The following is a 19,386-nucleotide window of genomic DNA, read 5'->3' as shown; positions in this document are numbered from 1 at the left end:
AAGTGCACTTATTTAGTCTTCCCAAACTAGGCCTTAACAAAGGGTGAGTTGGAACAGGTGCTGGAGCAAATTGATGTTGATAAGGCGGAAATGAACAAATTGAATCAGAAGCTTGAACTAAAGACAAATGAGTTAAGGGAAGCTGATGAACAGAGAAATCAGCTTATGGCTGTTATCCAGGAGATGCAAAATGCTATATTATTGCTTGGAGCGAAACAAAATGAACAGAGTAAGCAAATGCAAGCAGTAATCGTTCTTGGCCATGGACTTTCAATAGCATTTTCTGATTTTGAACGTCGAGCAGGTGAGGGTATCAAAAAGAATAATTTGAGGTAATTACAATTACTAATAGACTTTTTATTTTTAAACTTTGAATATTCCAAATAAATCTACATTACTCCCTAAATATGCATTCTTAAGGTTTGCACTGCCTTGAACTTGAGACTGGTTTATGTGCCTTTAATTTTATAAAATCTGCATGTTTGGGCCCTTCATTTGGCAATTTCAGTATTTCTTTTTTATTGGATGTGTTAAGTGTGTCGTTTTTTTTTTTCCCCTCAATCATTAGCTACATTTTATTTATTTATTTTGGTGTCATTTTTTCAGCTTGTTTATTTATTTCCACTTCTTTTACTTTTGTAACGTTCCTTGTATTTTTTGTTTTATTGATCAAGTTATGGTGGACTATGTTCAAAGACAAGTCTGTCCTTGATTGAGTTAATTGGACTGAGAACTTATGTTTGCTTCATTATTTTTTCCAGGTTGGAAGAATCAAGTTCTCAGTTGAGTTCTCTTATCCAGAAAACCAATAAGCTTGAAAGAACAGAGGTGCTGTACAAAAAGAAATGTGCTGACCTTCAATTGGCTGAATCTGAGGTACTGATCTGTCTGTAATCCGATGGAGAAGGTGATATTAGGAATCAAATATTGTTTGGTGTGCGTGTGTTGGAACTATGAACTAATTTCTAAATCAACATTTCATCATATATGAGCCTCGTACTCGTTACTGTCTTATTTGAGGAGTAGTCCATATCGCATGTGTCATTTAATAGCCTTATGTGGTAAATAACTGCAATCAAACCTAGGGTATTACAATGTCAGACTTATGGAGCAATTTCTCATCTGGATGAACTATTAGGAGAACAAGAAATTGCATTCTTTCACCCGGTATTGGAAACTGACCGCTGAAATCTAGTGTTGTTTGCATCTAGTCACCTGGACTGAAGAAATAAAAATAAAAGACAAATGCGTATTTTTTAGATGTCGAAGTTCTCACTGTTATTATTGTTATTTTTTTGGTTCCATCTTGTGAGCAATATAAACATTGGCTTGCTACCTTATTAAAAGAATTTTGCTTTTGGGCTCAAATGGAGAGTCCATGCAACCGAGATCAACCAACACTTGACAAAAGAAGAAATCATGGACCAAGCATAATAACTCAATAAGGATGAAGAAAGAATAGGGAGCATTGAATTGTTTTCTGTTGCATGGTGAGCATTGAAATAGGTATGCAATAATTGTACAACCTTCAGGATTTTACACTTAATCCATCCTTCTCAAGTTTTATACCAAATATTATTAACCTCTCTTGTTAATAATTCACCGATAGATGGGGCATGCTCTCTTCTGGTCATTATCTGATTTCACTGTCAAAAAAGTCTTATGTATACAAATGAGATATCAAATATTTTGTGAACTTCCTGCTTATGCATGCATTGAATAATGTTGTTTGAAATTTTATAGACTGAAAGTTAAGGTAGGGTATAAATAATAAATGTTGATAATTCAACAATATAATGAAATCAAGAATAATAGTGATAATGATTATTCGAACTGACATACATACTTTGGGGTTAACTCAAACGTTGTCAACAAAAAACTGATTAACACAGACCAGAAGAGCAAAACAAAAATAGTCCTTACATACAAAACAAAAATGAATACGCAAAAGATTATGTAGGAGTATAGGTAGTCTGTAAAAGAATTTGATATGCTCGGATTCTCATCTATCACTTGTATAGAGCATAAAAGTTTCTAGAATAATGCTATGTGTACCAATTTGTATACTAATTGATAATGTGACATAATTTAAGAGGTATTTGGTATTTGTAATGTAATTAATGAGTGGGGTCAATAACAATATCATAACAATAGTTGGTATATTAGTTAGTACACTAATTGGTGCATGTAGCACTACCGAAGGTTTTAAAACAATCAAATTCAATACCATTACTAAGAAAAAGTTCTAATATATCGAAATAAATGGAAGAATATTGACTTTGTAAGAGTGAGGGGGAAAAAAATTAATGTGTTTGGTTTTAATTTTCTGAATTCAGTTTTTGAAAATTGAGTTTTTTGAAAAAGTATACTTAGATGTATCTAAATAGTAAAATATTTGTAAAAAAATATTTTTTAAAAATTAATAAATACACTAAAATATGAAAAATATACTGAATTTTTGTATTTTTTATTTTATTTTTGGTATTTAGTGAATTTTTTAAAGACTTTTTTTACAAATATTATGTTTTTTAAGTGTATTTATGTTAGGTGTGTCTAAAAATTAAAAAAAAAAAATTGTTTAAAATATTAAAAAAAATTAGTGAAAACAAATATATATATATATATATATGAAAAATAAAAAAAATAATAAAATTTTTTGAGAAGTAAATTCTAAAAATTGAAAACAAATAGTTGGCATTCAAGTTTAGATGTTATGATGAGTTTGTTGGTCAAGCTTCAAGTGAATAAAGCTTGAGCAAATAATATTTGTTGTAGCAGTTTATTGAGTTATATTCATAATTTTTTTTATTTTAAAATATTTTGTATTAAAGTGTTTAATGTTTAAAAGTTACCTATATAAGTTGATTATTTGAAAATCGACGGTGTGGTCTTAAATTTTACTTTTTTATTATTAATTTTTAATTCAAAAAAAAAATACCAACCAATTATAAAATGACACTACATCACATAAAACATCATTGTGGCAAAAAAGAGAATGATAAAGAATTAACGATTTAAGTCAGCTTTTGGGCTGTATGTCATCTGATATTTGATTGGGTTTTCTCAACAAGAAGCAGCATGTGCGGATCTTCATCATATTATCTCCACTTTTTTGTGAAAATAAATAATAATAATAATAACAATAATAATAATAATAATAGAAAAAAAATAGTAAAATATCTCATTCTAATTTTATATAGTACTAGGAGAGGTCTAATATATTTTTGTATTAGTTAAGATCCTTTGACATTTTCATAGAGAAAATTCGACTCAAAGAAATTTTGCCCAATTCAAAGAAATTTCGACCCTAACTTAGATAAATTTCAATTTTTACAGAGAAATACTCTATAATTATACTAGCGAAATTTCTAAATTTTTCTGTGAAATTTTGAAATTTTTCTTAGTTGGACAAAATTTCTCTGAGTCGAAAATATTGAAGGACTTTAACTATTATGAAAATATTGTATGTCATTTATCTTATAAAATCTTAATATCATGGATCTTAAAAAACAAAATCTCTATAATAATAATAATATTATTATTATCTATAAAATATAGGAACACTTTAATTTTTAATTTTGAAATTTATTTACTTTGGTCTCCAAAATTTATGATATGTTACAATTTAATTCTTAGCATTAGTAGCATTCAAAATAAATAATAAAAAGATGGACATCATTTTGAATTTTACATAAAGTCTCAATAAAATTAACCAAATACACGAGAGCAACTCCAAAGGACGGGCTAAAATAAGCCTGTTAGGTATTTTAGCCAACCACAATACATTTTGGGCCCTCCAACGGGCTGGTTAAAAGGCCTGTTAGGCATCGTTTCACATATTCAGGTATGTATCCTTCTCAATCTATCTATTCTTCCTCTTCATGGTCGGCAAAACCCTGTCGCACTCATCACTCCCTCTTCAAGGCACCTACTTGCAAAACCCTATGTTGAACCTTCCTTTCCCCATCTCTGCAACTCCCTCACTCTGTACCACCAAACCATATCTTCCGACATCTCCTATATGTGTGTAGGAGAGGGTTCAAGAAAGGAGTTGGAAAATTCGAAGATCTTCGAAGATCCTTGAAGAACAACTTCGAATTCTCTAGAATATGATAAGAGGCTTAGATTCTTCAATAATCTCAACTTAGGAACACAACAACAAAGGAGATGATGGAGATAAGAGATTGGGTGAAGAAGAAGGCAAAATGGCTAGAGAGAGAATAATGGCAAGGCTCTCCCATGGATCTCCCACTTTCACTCTCAAGGTTGATAATGGAGAGGGGAAATTAGTTCTTTCCCAAGAGTTCAAAAATCTCCAAAATCCATCCCTTGTAAAGCTATGGGTGGGTGCTATTTATAGGCACCTCATGATGTAGGATGGAGCCCATGTGCAAGGCACATGGGGGATATTCTCTCTAACCACCTTGTCCGAGGAGGTGACTTCTCCGAGGAGGTGACCTCTCCGAGGAGGTGACTTCTCCGAGGAGGTGACTTATCCGAGGATGAGAAATCCCCGAAGAGGAGATCAATCCCTCGGCGAACCCTTTTTCTTAGCCACACCTAACCAATGATCCCCAATCATCCCAAAGGGTCAGGGGTAGTCCCAGAGGACGTCCTGCCGCAAAATATTGCCGAGTCTCATGGACCCCCCGGGGTCGTGCTACCTCGACCCGGGTATAGGCTAGTTTAACCGAAGAGTGAATTTGTCTCCACTCACCGTCCTCGGGATCAGGTCCTTTGTTCGAACTCCATTACGCCTATGGTTCTGGTGCGTAGATCCCGGAAAGCTCCGAGCCCGCAAGTGTTCTGGGACTCATTAACGGAGCGACTTCTAGATTACGTCTGAATCCGTTCGAAGCCAAGTTTTTCGGACCTCTAGGTTCGTGGATCCGAACCCTTTCGAGTCCGAGTGCCTCGGATCTCTAGGCTTGCTTAATCCCCTTTCGAGTCCGGGCCCGAGTAAGTCTCTAGGTTCGTGGATCCGAACCCTTTCGAGTCCGAGTGCCTCGGATCTCTAGGCTTGCTTAATACCCTTTCGAGTCCGGGCCCACATAAGTCTCTAGGTTCGTGGATCCGAACCCTTTCGAGGCTTAGAGCCATTTAGCTCGTTTGATGGTGATAAATTCGGGCCCACCAATCTTGGACTATTGGGCCTAATTAATTTAATGGGCTCAAATTAGCCCCTCTTACATTTGCCCCTTGCATGTATGAGAAATTGTAATTTTCTCAGACATGCATAGTTTCACCTTGTCTGTCATGCTCCGCATTACGTCTTCGGGAATATTTGGTTTTGATAGAGTCTATGGGTAAAACTAAGGACTCACTGTAAATTACGGATAAAATCGACAAGTAACATTAAAATAAATAAATAAATAAATAAACATCTCCTTTTTTTTTTTTTTGAACTTTTTTTTTTTTGAACTTTTTTTTTTTTTGAACTTATTTGCAGGAGATCAAACTCCAAGGACCCATTTCGGCACAATTTCTCTCCAAACTGAGACCAACCCAAACTTCATCTTCTTCAAAGAAGCACCGTAGCTGCCGTGCTAGATGGCCACTGCCGCTTGCTCATTCCGGCCGAGCCTGCATACCGTCGCCAACTCTGCCCGTTGGTGTAACTCTGGGCGCTACCGTCAGCCTAAGCAAGAACCAACCACGGCGTTGTCCTGCGCGTCACCACTTCAACTCACGTGGTTTGTTCGTCTCACTCCCAACTCTTGCACCGGTGTTTCATTCATCGACCATAGCTGATCAGTGACGACCACGCCGCCTACTCAACGCGGTGTCGGTCTGTCGATATACTTTCTTGCCCACTGAAATTCATCACTGTTAGCCGTGACCCGCCAACGCCGACCACATCACCGATTCAACGTGGTGTTGGTCTGCCTAATTGTTCCACCACCTACATACGCTGCTTCTAATCTTCAGTCTCTTTATCGCTTCTGTACGTTGGTGGGTAAGCTATTCGAATTTTTTTTTTTTTTAAAGAAAAATTGGTGGAAGCCTTCTTTGTGGTAAACCCAACTTCAGAATCTCTACATCTGATATATATATTTTGTGAATCTTGATGTGTCAATTGCTGCTCATTGCTAAAGAAAATAAAACTTGAATAGCCCTCCGTTGATTTTTTCCTTGAAATGGAGGCAAGTCTTGAGGCATTTTTGTTGACTCAAAATCTGATGTTGCTAAAATCACAATATTGAATGTTTGAATATTGTAATTCCTGAATTTGAAACTTTACTCAGAAGCTTGGTTTGAATGTAGACAAAATGACACTTTGCTTTGTTGAAAAGAAAGAAACAAACGTGTTGTTGTTGTCGATGATACACACATTGGTATTGCTATTTGTTGAACCCCTCCGACTGGATCTTGAACTCATGATGAAATGTAGCCCTGAAATTCATATTTTGGAGCTTGACTTTGTGTCGATAAATATTGACATAGATGGGGTACTAATGTTGCAAAGATTCATTGGTGTAGAGAGAGAAATAATTTGAATCTTTTGAGTTTTGTTGGTGCTGCTACTGAAAATTTTGTTAGACTTGTCTTGAAATTTGTAGAGCAGAATACAATAAATGTTGTTGCAAGCGAAACCCGAGGGAATGAGCCCCTCATATTGTATATAGGTCATGTTGTTGAATAATTAATTATTGTCTTGTCGATCTTGTAGATGCTCGGAAGATAAATAGTGGATGCCCGATGCTTTGCCTTCGTCTTCGGCTGTTCAACGCGAACCACACGTCGCCCACTCAACGCGATGTGTGGTTTTGCCTAACACCATCCAGCTCGTTAGTCTCACAGCCCGGCGCTATTTTTTTTCGGAGTTTGAATCTCGATTTTTGCATACTCACTGGATTCGGCCGTGATTAATCAACGTGGACCACGTCGCCCTTTCAACGCGTCGTTGGTTCGTCTAGCACCCTTCTCACTTACTGTTTGTCCAAGCTACACTCACTGCTGCCGCCCTGTCTTGGCTGCCCCTAGCGCTGGCTCTACCGATTTCGGCCTTAGTTTTCTCCGACGCTGCTTTCTGCTACAAGTTGGCCACCAGCTTCAACTATTCCAGCACCAACCACACGTTGCCTACTTAACGCGACGTGTATGGTCGCCACCTTCTTTCCGACACCATTGCTGCCTCTGGCCTCAACTTGTCCAACGCCGACCACGCACGTTCGCCCACTCAACGCAACGTGTGTGGTCTTGCCCAGCCTAGCTCAGTCCTGTTGATTACAGTCTATAAAACCTCTCTGATTTCAACTTGAATTTCCAACATCGGCTTCGGACTTCACCCCTCTAACAGTCCCAAATTTGTGAGTATGAAATTCAGCTCCCTCTTCCTCTCGTTGAATAATAAAGATGATATATTGTTGTTTGTTTAACTTGTGGATGCTTGGGAAAATACATAGCTGATGCCAAAATTTTGTGTGACCGTTGTAGCTTTACGTCAGCTTGAGAGGAACCAGCCCGAAGAGAAAATCTTGATTGTTGCATTTTTCATGAACTCGCTCAAAGGAATAAAATTGTAGTAGCTTAAATAAATCATTATTATTTGATGATGTTGTCCCATTTTGATAACGCCTGAATCATGATATGAAATTGATATTTGCTCATCTCATTTGTCGGTTTTACTATTTCAGACAAATAAATTCTTGATTGAAATCCATGACCTCGGGGCCCTTAGAACCCGCACTAATGAGAGCAAGGGCTGTTCCTCGGAAGTCCGAACATAAGCAAGACTGTCCCTCGGGAGTCCGAAAGTAGCATACACCCTACTTTGGCAAGAAAGATTCCTCTGGAAGATAACCGAGTCTACCAAGCTTGCACCAACAGAAGTAAAGACTGTCTCTCAGAAGTCCGAACAGAAGCAAGGCTGTCCCTCAGAAGTTTGAGCGGAAACAAGGCTGTCCTTTAGAAGTCCGAGCAGAAACGAGGCTGTCCCTCGGAAGTCCGAGTGGATGTGCACTTCTACTTCGGCAGCTAATGGAAGCAAAGGCCATCCCTCGGGAGTTCGAGTAAGAGTCCACTCTACTTTGAAAAGAAAGACCCTCGGAGCTCGTATTGATGAAATCAAGGGCTGTTCTTCGGACCCGCACTAATGAGAGCAAGAGTTGTCCCTTGGAAGGCTCTCCCTCAGAAGTCCGAGCAGAAACAAGGCTGTCTCTCGGAAGTCCGAGTGGATGCGCACTTCTACTTCGGCAGCTAATGGAAGCAAAGGCTATCCCTCGGGAGTTCGAGTAAGAGTCCACTCTACTTTGAAAAGAAAGATCCTCGGAGCTCGTATTGATGGAAGTAAGGGCTATTCTTCGGAAGTCCGAGTGGGAGCACACACTCTACTTCAGCAAGAAAGACCCTCAAAGCTTGCATTGATGGAAGCCATGGCTGCTCTTCGGAGGTCCGAGTGGAAGTATACTTCTACTGTGTCAAGAAAACTCTCTTCAGGTTGGTAACTGAGTCTACCGTTCCTTTTTCTTCTTTGAGGGGCAACAAAAATTGAAAACTGTTTCAAGCAACATAACACAATGAAGATATACAATGTAGAGAAAATAACTTTTAATGGAGATACATAATATGGAGGAAGTAAATTTCTTCATAACATAAGAAAGATAGAACTTTATGGACAATGTAGTAAATGCAAACTGTAAATGTCATAGGTAGACTTCTTTTACGGAATGTTGACATTTGCCCCTAGAGTTGCAAGATCATTTGGAAAGCTTTCACCAGCTGCTCGGGTTGTGGCCATCATGCACCATCATAGCCATGTCTTTGGATCTTTCTGTACAGACTGATATCCACATCCCCGCAAGACTTTTCATGGATCTGTTGTAGTCGGAAACTCGCTTCTTGTTGGCCAACACACCAGGCTAGGAATCCGGTACCTCCTCGGAAATAAAGTTCACCTTGAATAATTATGAATTGGGCAAGCTTGGCCATAGTCAATTTTCCAACTTTGCTTCTGAGTTGTTCGAGGACTTCTCCTCTCCAGTCCTCCGGAAGGGTGAATACCAAAGCTGAGCAATGTTTCTCTATCGGAGTATATCGGACTTCTGCTCCTCGAATCTTCCAGCCGATGTAATACACCGGGCGTTCTGCTCCATCTATATCTTGGACCAATAGTGCCCCTATGGACTTGGGGGTTGAAGTTAAGTACAACATTAAAGGCACCCCGGGCTGCGGGGCTATCATGGTCTGAGGCGAGGTCAAGGCTGCCTTGATTCTCTCGAAGGCCTTTTGGTGTTCCTGGTTCCACTCGAACTTAGCATCTCCTTTTAACAATGAACCGAAAGGGGCAGAGATCTCTGCAAGTGCTGGGATAAACCTCCGAATATAAGACACTTTCCCGAGGAACTTCTTTAACTCCTTCTGAGAATGCGGGGGAGGCATTGCTCTGATAGATTTGACCTTGTCTTCATCTGCCTCGATACCATGTCTATGTACAAGAAACCTGAGGAACTTCCCAGCCGTCACCCCGAAAGCACATTTGAGAGGATTCATCCTCATTTTGAATTTCTGGCACCTCTTGAATACCTTCTTAAGGTCTCGGAGATGGTCTTCTTCTTTCTTGGATTTCACCACTAGATCATCAACATAATCTTCCACCTCATGATGGATCATGTCATGAAAGATTGCAGTCATAGCCCTTTGGTAAGTTGCACCGGCATTCTTGAGTCCGAAAGGCATGACTGTATAGAAGAAGTTTCCGAGAGGTGTTCTAAAAGCAGTCTTTTCTGCGTCCTCTTCAGCCATCTTAATCTGATTGTATCCACTGAATCCATCCATGAATGAGAACATCTGGTGTCCCGAGGTGGCATCCACGAGGGTGTCGATGTGAGGAATAGGGAATTCATCCTTCGGGCAAGATTTGTTCAAATCTCGAAAGTCTACACATACTCTGATTTGGCCATTCTTCTTCTTTACTGGCACGATGTTTGCTAACCACGTGGGGTACTGTATTGGCCGGATGAAACCAGCCTGTTGAAGTTTTTCAATCTCTTCCTTAATCTTTTCTTCGAGATCTGGATGATACTTTCGAGCAGCTTGCTTAATCGGCTTGAAGTTTGGGAACACATCAAGATAGTGGGAGACTAGGTCAGGATCTAGTCCGGGCATTTCCTTATATGACCGAGCAAACACATCTGAGTATCGGCTTATCAACTTTAACAACTGTTCCCGCTTCTCTGGGCTAAGGCTCGAACTTACGAATACCGACCTCGGTGCATCTTGTCCATCACTCAAATCTACTTCAATAAGTTGTTCAGGCTGAGGCTTCGGCCCATCTTGCATGCATTCTGGAGCCACTTCAGGCTTTATTACTATATCATTGTCAGGAGGCTCTTCTTTTGACTCGGAGTCGGTGACTGAAGAAACCGACTCCCCGCACCTTCATAAATAGTACACCATCTTGCCTCCTTCTCGGACTTTCATCACCTTCCGAGGAATAGGCGGACTTTCTAGTCTAGACATCGCCCGCTTACTTGATTCTGCCATCGGCTCTTTGTCATCTTTGATATCCTCCCAACGAGGAATTTTGACCCCTCGAGGCTTAGAGGTGGTGGGAACTTCTTCGACAGCCAGTTCGGTGAAGTAGATGGCATCAGAATAATGAGCTTCATGGATCTCGAAAGGCCTTTCTGTAGCCTGAATTGTCACCGTCTTGTTTCCCCATTTAGCCTTAACACACTGATGATAACTCGATGGTACAGCCCCATATCTATGCATCCAGGTCCTCCCTAGAATGATGTGATAATTTGCCTCAGAATCGATAATATGGAACTTGGTGGCCGAGCGAATCTCTCCAACGGCTAAATCAACTGTTACGCATCCGATAGTAACTCTCCTTTCTCCACCGAAGCCAGTGATGACTATCGGCTGCTTCACAATGCGTTCTTCAGAGATTCCGGCTTTTTCTAGAGTAGCGCGAGTCATAATGTTGATAGAGGCTCCACTATCTAGAAAGGCCCTTTTGAACTCGACCCCGTTAATAAAAACAGTCACATAAAGCGGGCGATTGTGAGAAAAAGGATACTTCCGATCAGCCTCGGAGAAAGTAATGGCACTAGATTGCTCTTTTGCCTTCCTCGGGATAGACCCCTCAGTCGACATGCATTCCTCATGGTGTGCCTCGGCTATATTAATGATAGACTTGGTGATTTCCGTTCTTGCCTCCCTAGAAAGTCCAAGTTGGTCAAAGAACTGCTTGAACTTTACACAGTCTTGCAGGGTTTTGGCATAGTGATCCGGATCTTTTTCCACTCTTGGAGGTTCGTAGTTAACCATCTCCTCGGTCTCCTCAAAATAAGATGCCACATAAACATGGTGTCCTTCTCTTCCATAGTATTCTTCTCCTCCTTCTGGATCAAAGGGATCTTCGCCATGAGTCATAAATGTTCTGCCCTCTGGATCGAGAGCACTTCCATAGTAAACTTGCTCACCCTCTGGCTCGAGGATGTCGTCCAGATAACAGTCATCGTCATCGAGATTAGCGATAGCCTCGATCATTGGGCCTTCATAAGCTATCATAGCAACATTCTTGCCCTTGTCTCGGTATTAAGGATATGGTTGTTCTCGGATGTCTTGAGTCCCTTGCTTTTTGAACCTCAATTCGTCTGCCTCGACTTTATCTCTGAAGATTTTCCTGAGAGTCCAACACTTCTCTGTCGGATGTTTCAATGTACGATGGTAGACACAAAATTCAGGGCTCTCACGGTCCTTTTTTGATGGCATTTCTTCAACATAAGGGAATTTTAGCTGTCCGTCAGCCACCCATTCCTTAACTAGAGCTTTCACTTCCTCGATTCCACATGGATAAGAAACATTCCCCTTTTCACCATTATGTTGCTTTCTTTTCTGGCCTCTATGACCTCCTCCTTGTGAATTTCGGGTATCCGGGGCAGAGGCAGCAGCAACGATAGGTCCACGAGATGACTTGAAACTAGTCTTGTAACTGGCTTTAAATCCGGACTCCTGAGCCTGAGGAATGCTAATGTTCCGAGCTGCTTCTATTAATGCCGAGAAGGTGGGTAGCTTGTGGTTAACTAGAAACATTTTGTACCTGCTCAATGCCCCTTCTAGACAAATTTGAACCAGATAACTCTCCTCAACTGCTTCATGACAATCCACGGCCTTGTCCTGAAACCTTTTGACGTAGTCAAGGATGTCTTCACTTTCTTGTTGCTTCTCTTTACACAATGTAAGTGTGGTCACCTTCTCCGCCACTTGAAAGAACTTGGAGTGGAATTTGTTAACCATTTCCTCCCAACTTCGGACAGAGTTTGGGGCCAAATTAACATACCAACTATATGCTCGGTCGGTGAGGGACTTAGAGAATTCTCTCAGTCGGAGGACGTGGTTTGAACCATGAATACCTAGAGTCTCGATGAATCGCACAACATGTTCTCGGGCATTTCCTTGTTTGCCGTCGAACTTGATGAACTTCGGCACTGTATACCCCTCAGGGTATGGATAGCTCAGCATCTCAATGGGGTAAGGCGGCTTGACGTCTGGATCAGGCAAAGAGGGTAAGGTCCTCTTGCCCCGTTCGAGATCGAACATGGCCTGCACATCGGCGAGAGTGAGAAACTGTTGAGGGAGAGAGTTTGATGGTGGTATTCCCGGGACTTGGCTTATGTACCCGAAGACTGAGCTAGGGGCGTCTTGGACATTCTGGTGCTGCGAATTCATCATTGGTGAGGACATTTGACGATACTGGCCATCAGCGCCTATAGACAAGCCAGTTGGTGATGGGATATTGAATTGAGGCCCATAGAGTCCACCGCACGGCGCCGCTATACCGGGTTGTGCTTGCAGATTTGTTGTCGGCACCAAAGGAGGCCCGCTTGGTGCTTGGGTAACATTCACTGGTGGCGTAACAAGATTAGGTACGGGCACAGCTCCCTTTTGCGCCATCATGCTCCTTATGTTTTCCTGGACACCAGCAGTCGTTGGAGTGCCATTCATTACACCAGAAACTCCCCTAGTCACCATTGGATCTTGGCTCGGCACGCCATGGAGCCCGGGCATGGGCAAACTGCTGTCGCCTACTGTGGTTTGAGCATGTGTTACTGTGGCCGTGTTGCCATGAGCCATAGGCTGATTGGGGCCTACTTCTCCTTGGATTTGATTTTGCGTTCCGGCGAGAATAACTCCACCAACAGTTTGATTTCCGTTTGGCGCCGGTGCAAAGTTAGAACTCATCACCATCATGGTGTGAGTGAGATTCTGAAGAGCGGTAAGAATCTCTTGTTGAGTATTTTGAAGTCCTTGAATGGCTTCAAGTAAAAGTGGTTGATCTGGAGCCGTGGTCCTGTCATCACCACCATTAGAGGATCCTTGTTGGTGAACTTCATCTTCTTCCGCCATCCTTGTTGGAGTTGTGTGGATTCCAGATCTCGTTGAGACCATTAACCAATCTGCCTCCCCAGCGGTGTCGCCAAAATGTAGGAGAGGGTTCAAGAAAGGAGTTGGAAAATTCGAAGATCCTTGAAGAACAACTTCGAATTCTCTAGAATATGATAAGAGGCTTAGATTCTTCAATAATCTCAACTTAGGAACACAACAACAAAGGAGATGATGGAGATAAGAGATTGGGTGAAGAAGAAGGCAAAATGGCTAGAGAGAGAATAATGGCAAGGCTCTCCCATGGATCTCCCACTTTCACTCTCAAGGTTGATAATGGAGAGGGGAAATTAGTTCTTTCCCAAGAGTTCAAAAATCTCCAAAATCCATCCCTTGTAAAGCTATGGGTGGGTGCTATTTATAGGCACCTCATGATGTAGGATGGAGCCCATGTGCAAGGCACATGGGGGATATTCTCTCTAACCACCTTGTCCGAGGAGGTGACTTCTCCGAGGATGAGAAATCCCCGAAGAGGAGATCAATCCCTCGGCGAACCCTTCTTCTTAGCCACACCTAACCAATGATCCCCAATCATCCCAAAGGGTCAGGGGTAGTCCCAGAGGACGTCCTGCCGCAAAATATTGCCGAGTCTCATGGACCCCCCGGGGTCGTGCCACCTCGACCCGGGTATAGGCTAGTTTAACCGAAGAGTGAATTTGTCTCCACTCACCGTCCTCGGGATCGGGTCCTTTGTTCGAACTCCATTACGCCCATGGTTCTGGTGCATAGATCCCGGAAAGCTCCGAGCCCGCAAATGTTCTGGGACTCATTAACGGAGCGACTTCTAGATTGCGTCTGAATCCGTTCGAAGCCAAGTTTTTCGGACCTCTAGGTTCGTGGATCCGAACCCTTTCGAGTCCGAGTGCCTCGGATCTCTAGGCTTGCTTAATCCCCTTTCGAGTCCGGGCCCGAGTAAGTCTCTAGGTTCGTGGATCCGAACCCTTTCGAGTCCGAGTGTCTCGGATCTCTAGGCTTGCTTAATACCCTTTCGAGTCCAGGCCCACGTAAGTCTCTAGGTTCGTGGATCCTTCACTCTCAAGGTTGATAATGGAGAAGGGAAATTAGTTCTTTCCCAAGAGTTAAAAATCTCCAAAAATCCATCCCTTGTAAAGTTATGGGTGGGTGCTATTTATAGGCACCTCATGATGTAGGATGGAGCCCATGTGCAAGGCACATGGGGGATATTCTCTCTAACCACCTTGTCCGAGGAGGTGACCTCTCCGAGGAGGTGACTTCTCCGAGGATGAGAAAACCCCGAAGAGGAGATCAATCCCTCGGCGAACCCTTCTTCTTAGCCACACCTAACCAATGATCCCCAATCATCCCAAAGGGTCAGGGGTAGTCCCAGAGGACGTCCTGCCGCAAAATATTGCCGAGTCTCATGGACCCCCCGGGGTCGTGCCACCTCGACCCGGGTATAGGCTAGTTTAACCGAAGAGTGAATTTGTCTCCACTCACCGTCCTCGGGATCGGGTCCTTTGTTCGAACTCCATTACGCCCATGGTTCTGGTGCGTAGATCCCGGAAAGCTCCGAGCCCGCAAGTGTTCTGGGACTCATTAACGAAGCGACTTCTAGATTGCGTCTGAATCCGTTCGAAGCCAAGTTTTTCGGACCTCTAGGTTCGTGGATCCGAACCCTTTCGAGTCCGAGTGCCTCGGATCTCTAGGCTTGCTTAATCCCCTTTCGAGTCCGGGCCCGAGTAAGTCTCTAGGTTCGTGGATCCGAACCCTTTCGAGTCCGAGTGCCTCGGATCTCTAGGCTTGCTTAATACCCTTTCGAGTCCGGGCCCACGTAAGTCTCTAGGTTCGTGGATCCGAACCCTTTCGAGGCTTAGAGCCATTTAGCCCGTTTGATGGTGATAAATTCGGGCCCACCAATCTTGGACTATTGGGCCTAATTAATTTAATGGGCTCAAATTAGCCCCTCTTACAATGTGAAACCCTCTTCCCAAACCTTTCTACAAACCCCCTATTTCTCTCCCTGTGATCCCCCCTTCAAGTGGATTAATTTATGAAATCATTTATTGCACATGTGAATTGTGGATTTCATTTGCACACTAACTATATTTTTTTTCCCCTTAAACCTGTGAAACCCTTCTCTCACTCATTTTTTTACATCATTCTATTCAAACTATGCATGGTTCAGTGTCATGTAAAGGTTTTGCTTAGTGCAATTAGATCATGAAGGTTAGCAGAGTCTATTTTTAGCATTGCATTTCATATGGGCATGCTTTGAGTATTGGCTTTTTTGGAATTTGGATACTTTTTCTAAGTTGTGATTGTTCTTGATGTGAAAGTTTATGTTTTTTTTTTTTTTTTTGGTTAATTAATTTGATCTTGTAAGTGGGATTAGAAGAAACTTTATTGGTTGTTGTGGAGCATAGAAATGTGGCCCAAGCATGAATGGGTTAATGGAAATGTGAATGTGATAATGCTTCTTCCATAAAAATATTTATCATTTGTAGAAATGCAAAGATTGTTGCCCTCTTTTGAATCTAGACAGAGACAGGGCAAAGCAAGGGCCTGTAGAGTGTTGAGTCTTATTTCAAAGAACCCCACCTAAAACATGTCTGCTAATTTTAATATGTATTATGAAGGATAGACTAAAATTTGTCTTTTATTACCACTAATTAAATCATTCATTATTGTCCATACTATGGCGACAATTTCCTATCTAGTTCAAGTTCCGAATATTCTTGTTATACTCCTTTTACATGTGCTCATGTCATGTGGTTGATTGGCGTTAGATTGATGATATTACTATTAAAGTTGTTGAAATTTTGGGGTTCAACTTGTCTGTAAAGTTTGATTTTCATTAGAGTGAACGATTTTATGGTTGTTATAATGGTTATTGGACTTGTTATATGTCTCATGGTTATATAGCATTGATTTTTTTTTAAACATAATTAATATCTAATTTGATAAAATTATAATCTAATAATATATGACCATGTATATCTCACCTTAGTTTCACATGTCAAGTCCTTCAATGTGGAAGGGGATTATCTAGATGATTTTGAACATTAGCCAACTCTCTTTGGAGTTTGAGGTTGAAGTATGGGATTAGGCATCGGAACCATAATTTTGGATGGGATTGGGCAGATTTCTCGTACTATTTTGTATGTGTTTTTTTAGATGGCACCATTGACTTATGCTCCATAAATCTGTGGGAAGTGGAAAGCTTGCATCTACTTTTTGCAGTCAATTTGGTATCTTGATGTGGAAGCCAAAATTCATATAGTTGAGTTAATACATGTCATATTATTGATAGGTCCCTTTCTATTGAATTATAGCCTGCTGATTCTTGTGAAATGGCAAATTATCCAATTCATTTTGATTTTGTTGTTTCTTTAGAACCCACTCCACACCAAAAAAAATATACAACATATTTTAGTACTTCAACTATTGCTTTAAGATCTCAGCTCATTTTATTTTAACATCCATGTACTCTTTTCCTGATTGATTCGCTTTAGAAAGAAAACACTATGTTGAAATGTTTTTATTGGAATGTTTGAATTTTGCTTTAAACTTTTTCTCCTGGGAAGGTAGTGCTACAATTGTTGCTGCTGATAATGACAATATCACCACCACTACTACTTGTACTTGTACTAGTACTAGAGTCATGATTATATAATTGTCAATTGTTGCTGTTGAATCTGATTCTGTATTCAAAATTCATATATAATTGTCAATTGTAAAACATTTCTAGGCAATCACGAAGAAAAAGTATTCCAAGTCGATTAAAGTAAATCAATGCAAAAATGGCATAACTTGTTGGAGTGATCTGCAACAAATAGAAAGAAACCCAAAATGTAATATCTGATAAAGCATTAAACCCATCAACATCTTGGAAATACGCTAAGAAATAACAGAGTATAAAGAGTGTTTTTTTTTTTTTTGGTTGTACTCACTGCCATCAATATCATTGAGCTTCCATCTATTATCACCTCGGAACTGACCCACGATTCTGAACCGAAACTTGTGGTCTGAAACATGTTCAATTTCCATCTGCTGCCACCATACTCTCATTAGTTGTGCTAGTTATATCGAATCTGATATTTTTTTAATATAACAAAGTCACATGCATATAAACATTACCATAATGTTTCAATTTGCAATTCTAATAATTGAAAAAATGTTTACCTTATTTTATATAGATGAATCATCAACAAAATGGTGCATATTACACCAACCTTATGAGTGATGGGGCTGACTATGAATTTGTGGATGAACCTCTTCACCAAGGGGATCCAGCTTCCCCAACCTCTTCTCAAATAGAAGCCACCGAGAAATCACAACGAGGTAGGAACTTCACTACTGAAGAAGACAGCATGATCATATCGGCTTGGCTTAACATTAGCTTAGATCTGGTGCAAGGGAATGAACAATATTCAAAGGCATATTGGTTAAGAGTGTGGGAATATTTCCACCAGCTCAAAACATTTTCATCTAGTCATAGTCAAACTTCTTTGATGAATCGTTGGTCAGCCATTCAACTTGCCACGAATAGGTTCAATGGGTGCTTCGCCCAAATCCAAATGTTGAATCAAAGTGGAAAGACTGAAAAAGAGAAGGTATTAATGTCATTGAGACTTTTTATACTTATTATCGTTGGAATTGTCTAATCTCATGATAATTAGTGTTATTTTATCTATTATTCAGATTGATGATGCGAAGAAATTATACAAAGAGTTGTATAAATCGTCATTTTCATTTGAACATTGTTGGCATGAGTTAAGAGATCAACCAAAATGGCGAGAGGAATATAGCATGAAAAAACAAAAAACAAAAAAAGTGGCAACTCCGGGCGTTTGTTGTCCTTTTACACCGGGTACAATCAATTTAGAGGACAATGATGCCTCACATAATGACAATGTAGACTTGGAAAGACCACTGGGTATGAAGACTGAAAAGGAACGTTTGAATAAAAGAAAGAATAAAGATCGTGGAAATGAAGGAGGGTCGCCTATTTTAATATTATTAGAGGATTTAAAGGAAGATAGAAAGAAAATGAATGACAAGAAAATAGAAATATATGAAAGGTCGTATCTTCAAGAGCAAGAAAAGATTGATAATGAGAAAAAGAGGACGCAAACAGAACAAGAAAAGGTCGATAATGAGAAAGAGAAGATGCGAATGGAACAATTGAAGGAGGAAGAGCGAATAATGTCAATAGATACGAGTGGTCTGCCTCCATTGCAAGCAAAATATGTTCATTGCCGCCAAATGGAAATTCTCCAAAAAATGATTTAGTTGTTGAAACTACCAAAAAAAGATTTAGTTGTTGGATCTATGTTTTTGACTTTATTTATTGTTGGATTTGATTCTCCATTGTAGGCAGAACTATGTTTTTTTATGTAGTTTATGTTGGAACTAATTATTATATGTTAAAAGCTATTTTGGAACTACATATTGTTGAATGCTTGAACTGGTAGTAATTTAATTACTGAGTGAAATTCTTATTAAATGCTTGCTAAAGTACTCCAGGGCTAAATATAATTGCTTGTTGTATGTTGGATTAAAGTGCTACTTATTTACAGGTCATTTCTATTAGTTGATGAATCAAATACAAATTGTGTAAGTTGTTGGTGTTTTGATTTTGGAAGTTGTTTGATATGTTATATACATTTGACTTTGTAGAAAATTGAAGTTGTCTGATACGGCTCGCAATAGTGTAATGAACATGATTATTGATGACTCTGATTCTGATAGGGAATTGGAGATATTTGCAATAGCTGCTTCAGAAGAAGAACAACTAAATAATGAGAGACGATTGGGATTACATCGTGGTTCCACTCAAGGTCAAGCGGTTATTTATCGTAATCGAATTCAAGGCCACAAAAGACTTTATCAAGATTACTTCTCTGAAACTCGTACATATCCTCTCAATTTATTCAGGAGGAGGTTCCAGGTGAATTGATGTCTCTTTCTTCATATTTTATCTATGGTGGAAGCGTATGATCCTTATTTTGCCCAGAAATAAGATGTTGTTGG

At 40.3% G+C, this 19,386-nt stretch overlaps 1 protein-coding gene across 1 annotated transcript; it reads left to right on the top strand.

The window, feature by feature from the left end:
- Positions 1-36: 36 nt before the first annotated feature.
- LOC114291611 (uncharacterized) lies at positions 37-18,800 on the top strand. Its single transcript, XM_082886261.1, has 4 exons — positions 37-332; positions 762-876; positions 17,550-17,966; positions 18,055-18,800. The coding sequence occupies exons 1-4, from the start codon at positions 91-93 to the stop codon at positions 18,643-18,645; spliced, it is 1,365 nt and encodes a 454-aa protein (XP_082742387.1). The 5' UTR covers positions 37-90; the 3' UTR covers positions 18,646-18,800.
- Positions 18,801-19,386: the final 586 nt, after the last annotated feature.

The sequence above is a fragment of the Camellia sinensis genome, chromosome 9, assembly GCF_055761805.1.
Source record: "Camellia sinensis isolate YWXY chromosome 9, ASM5576180v1, whole genome shotgun sequence".
In the NCBI taxonomy this organism is placed as follows: Eukaryota; Viridiplantae; Streptophyta; class Magnoliopsida; order Ericales; family Theaceae; genus Camellia; species Camellia sinensis.
Note: the sequence above shows the minus strand (reverse complement) of the source record. Positions and strands in the feature narration are given on the sequence as shown.

Bases quoted from the DNA above. Each gene is read 5' to 3' on its own strand.
- LOC114291611 (XM_082886261.1), top strand. From the start codon at position 91: ATGAACAAATTGAATCAGAAGCTTGAACTAAAGACAAATGAGTTAAGG. The intron at 333-761 runs GTAATTACAATT...TATTTTTTCCAG, and splicing joins ATCAAAAAGAATAATTTGAG to GTTGGAAGAATCAAGTTCTC. The intron at 17,967-18,054 runs GTATTAATGTCA...TCTATTATTCAG, and splicing joins GAAAGACTGAAAAAGAGAAG to ATTGATGATGCGAAGAAATT.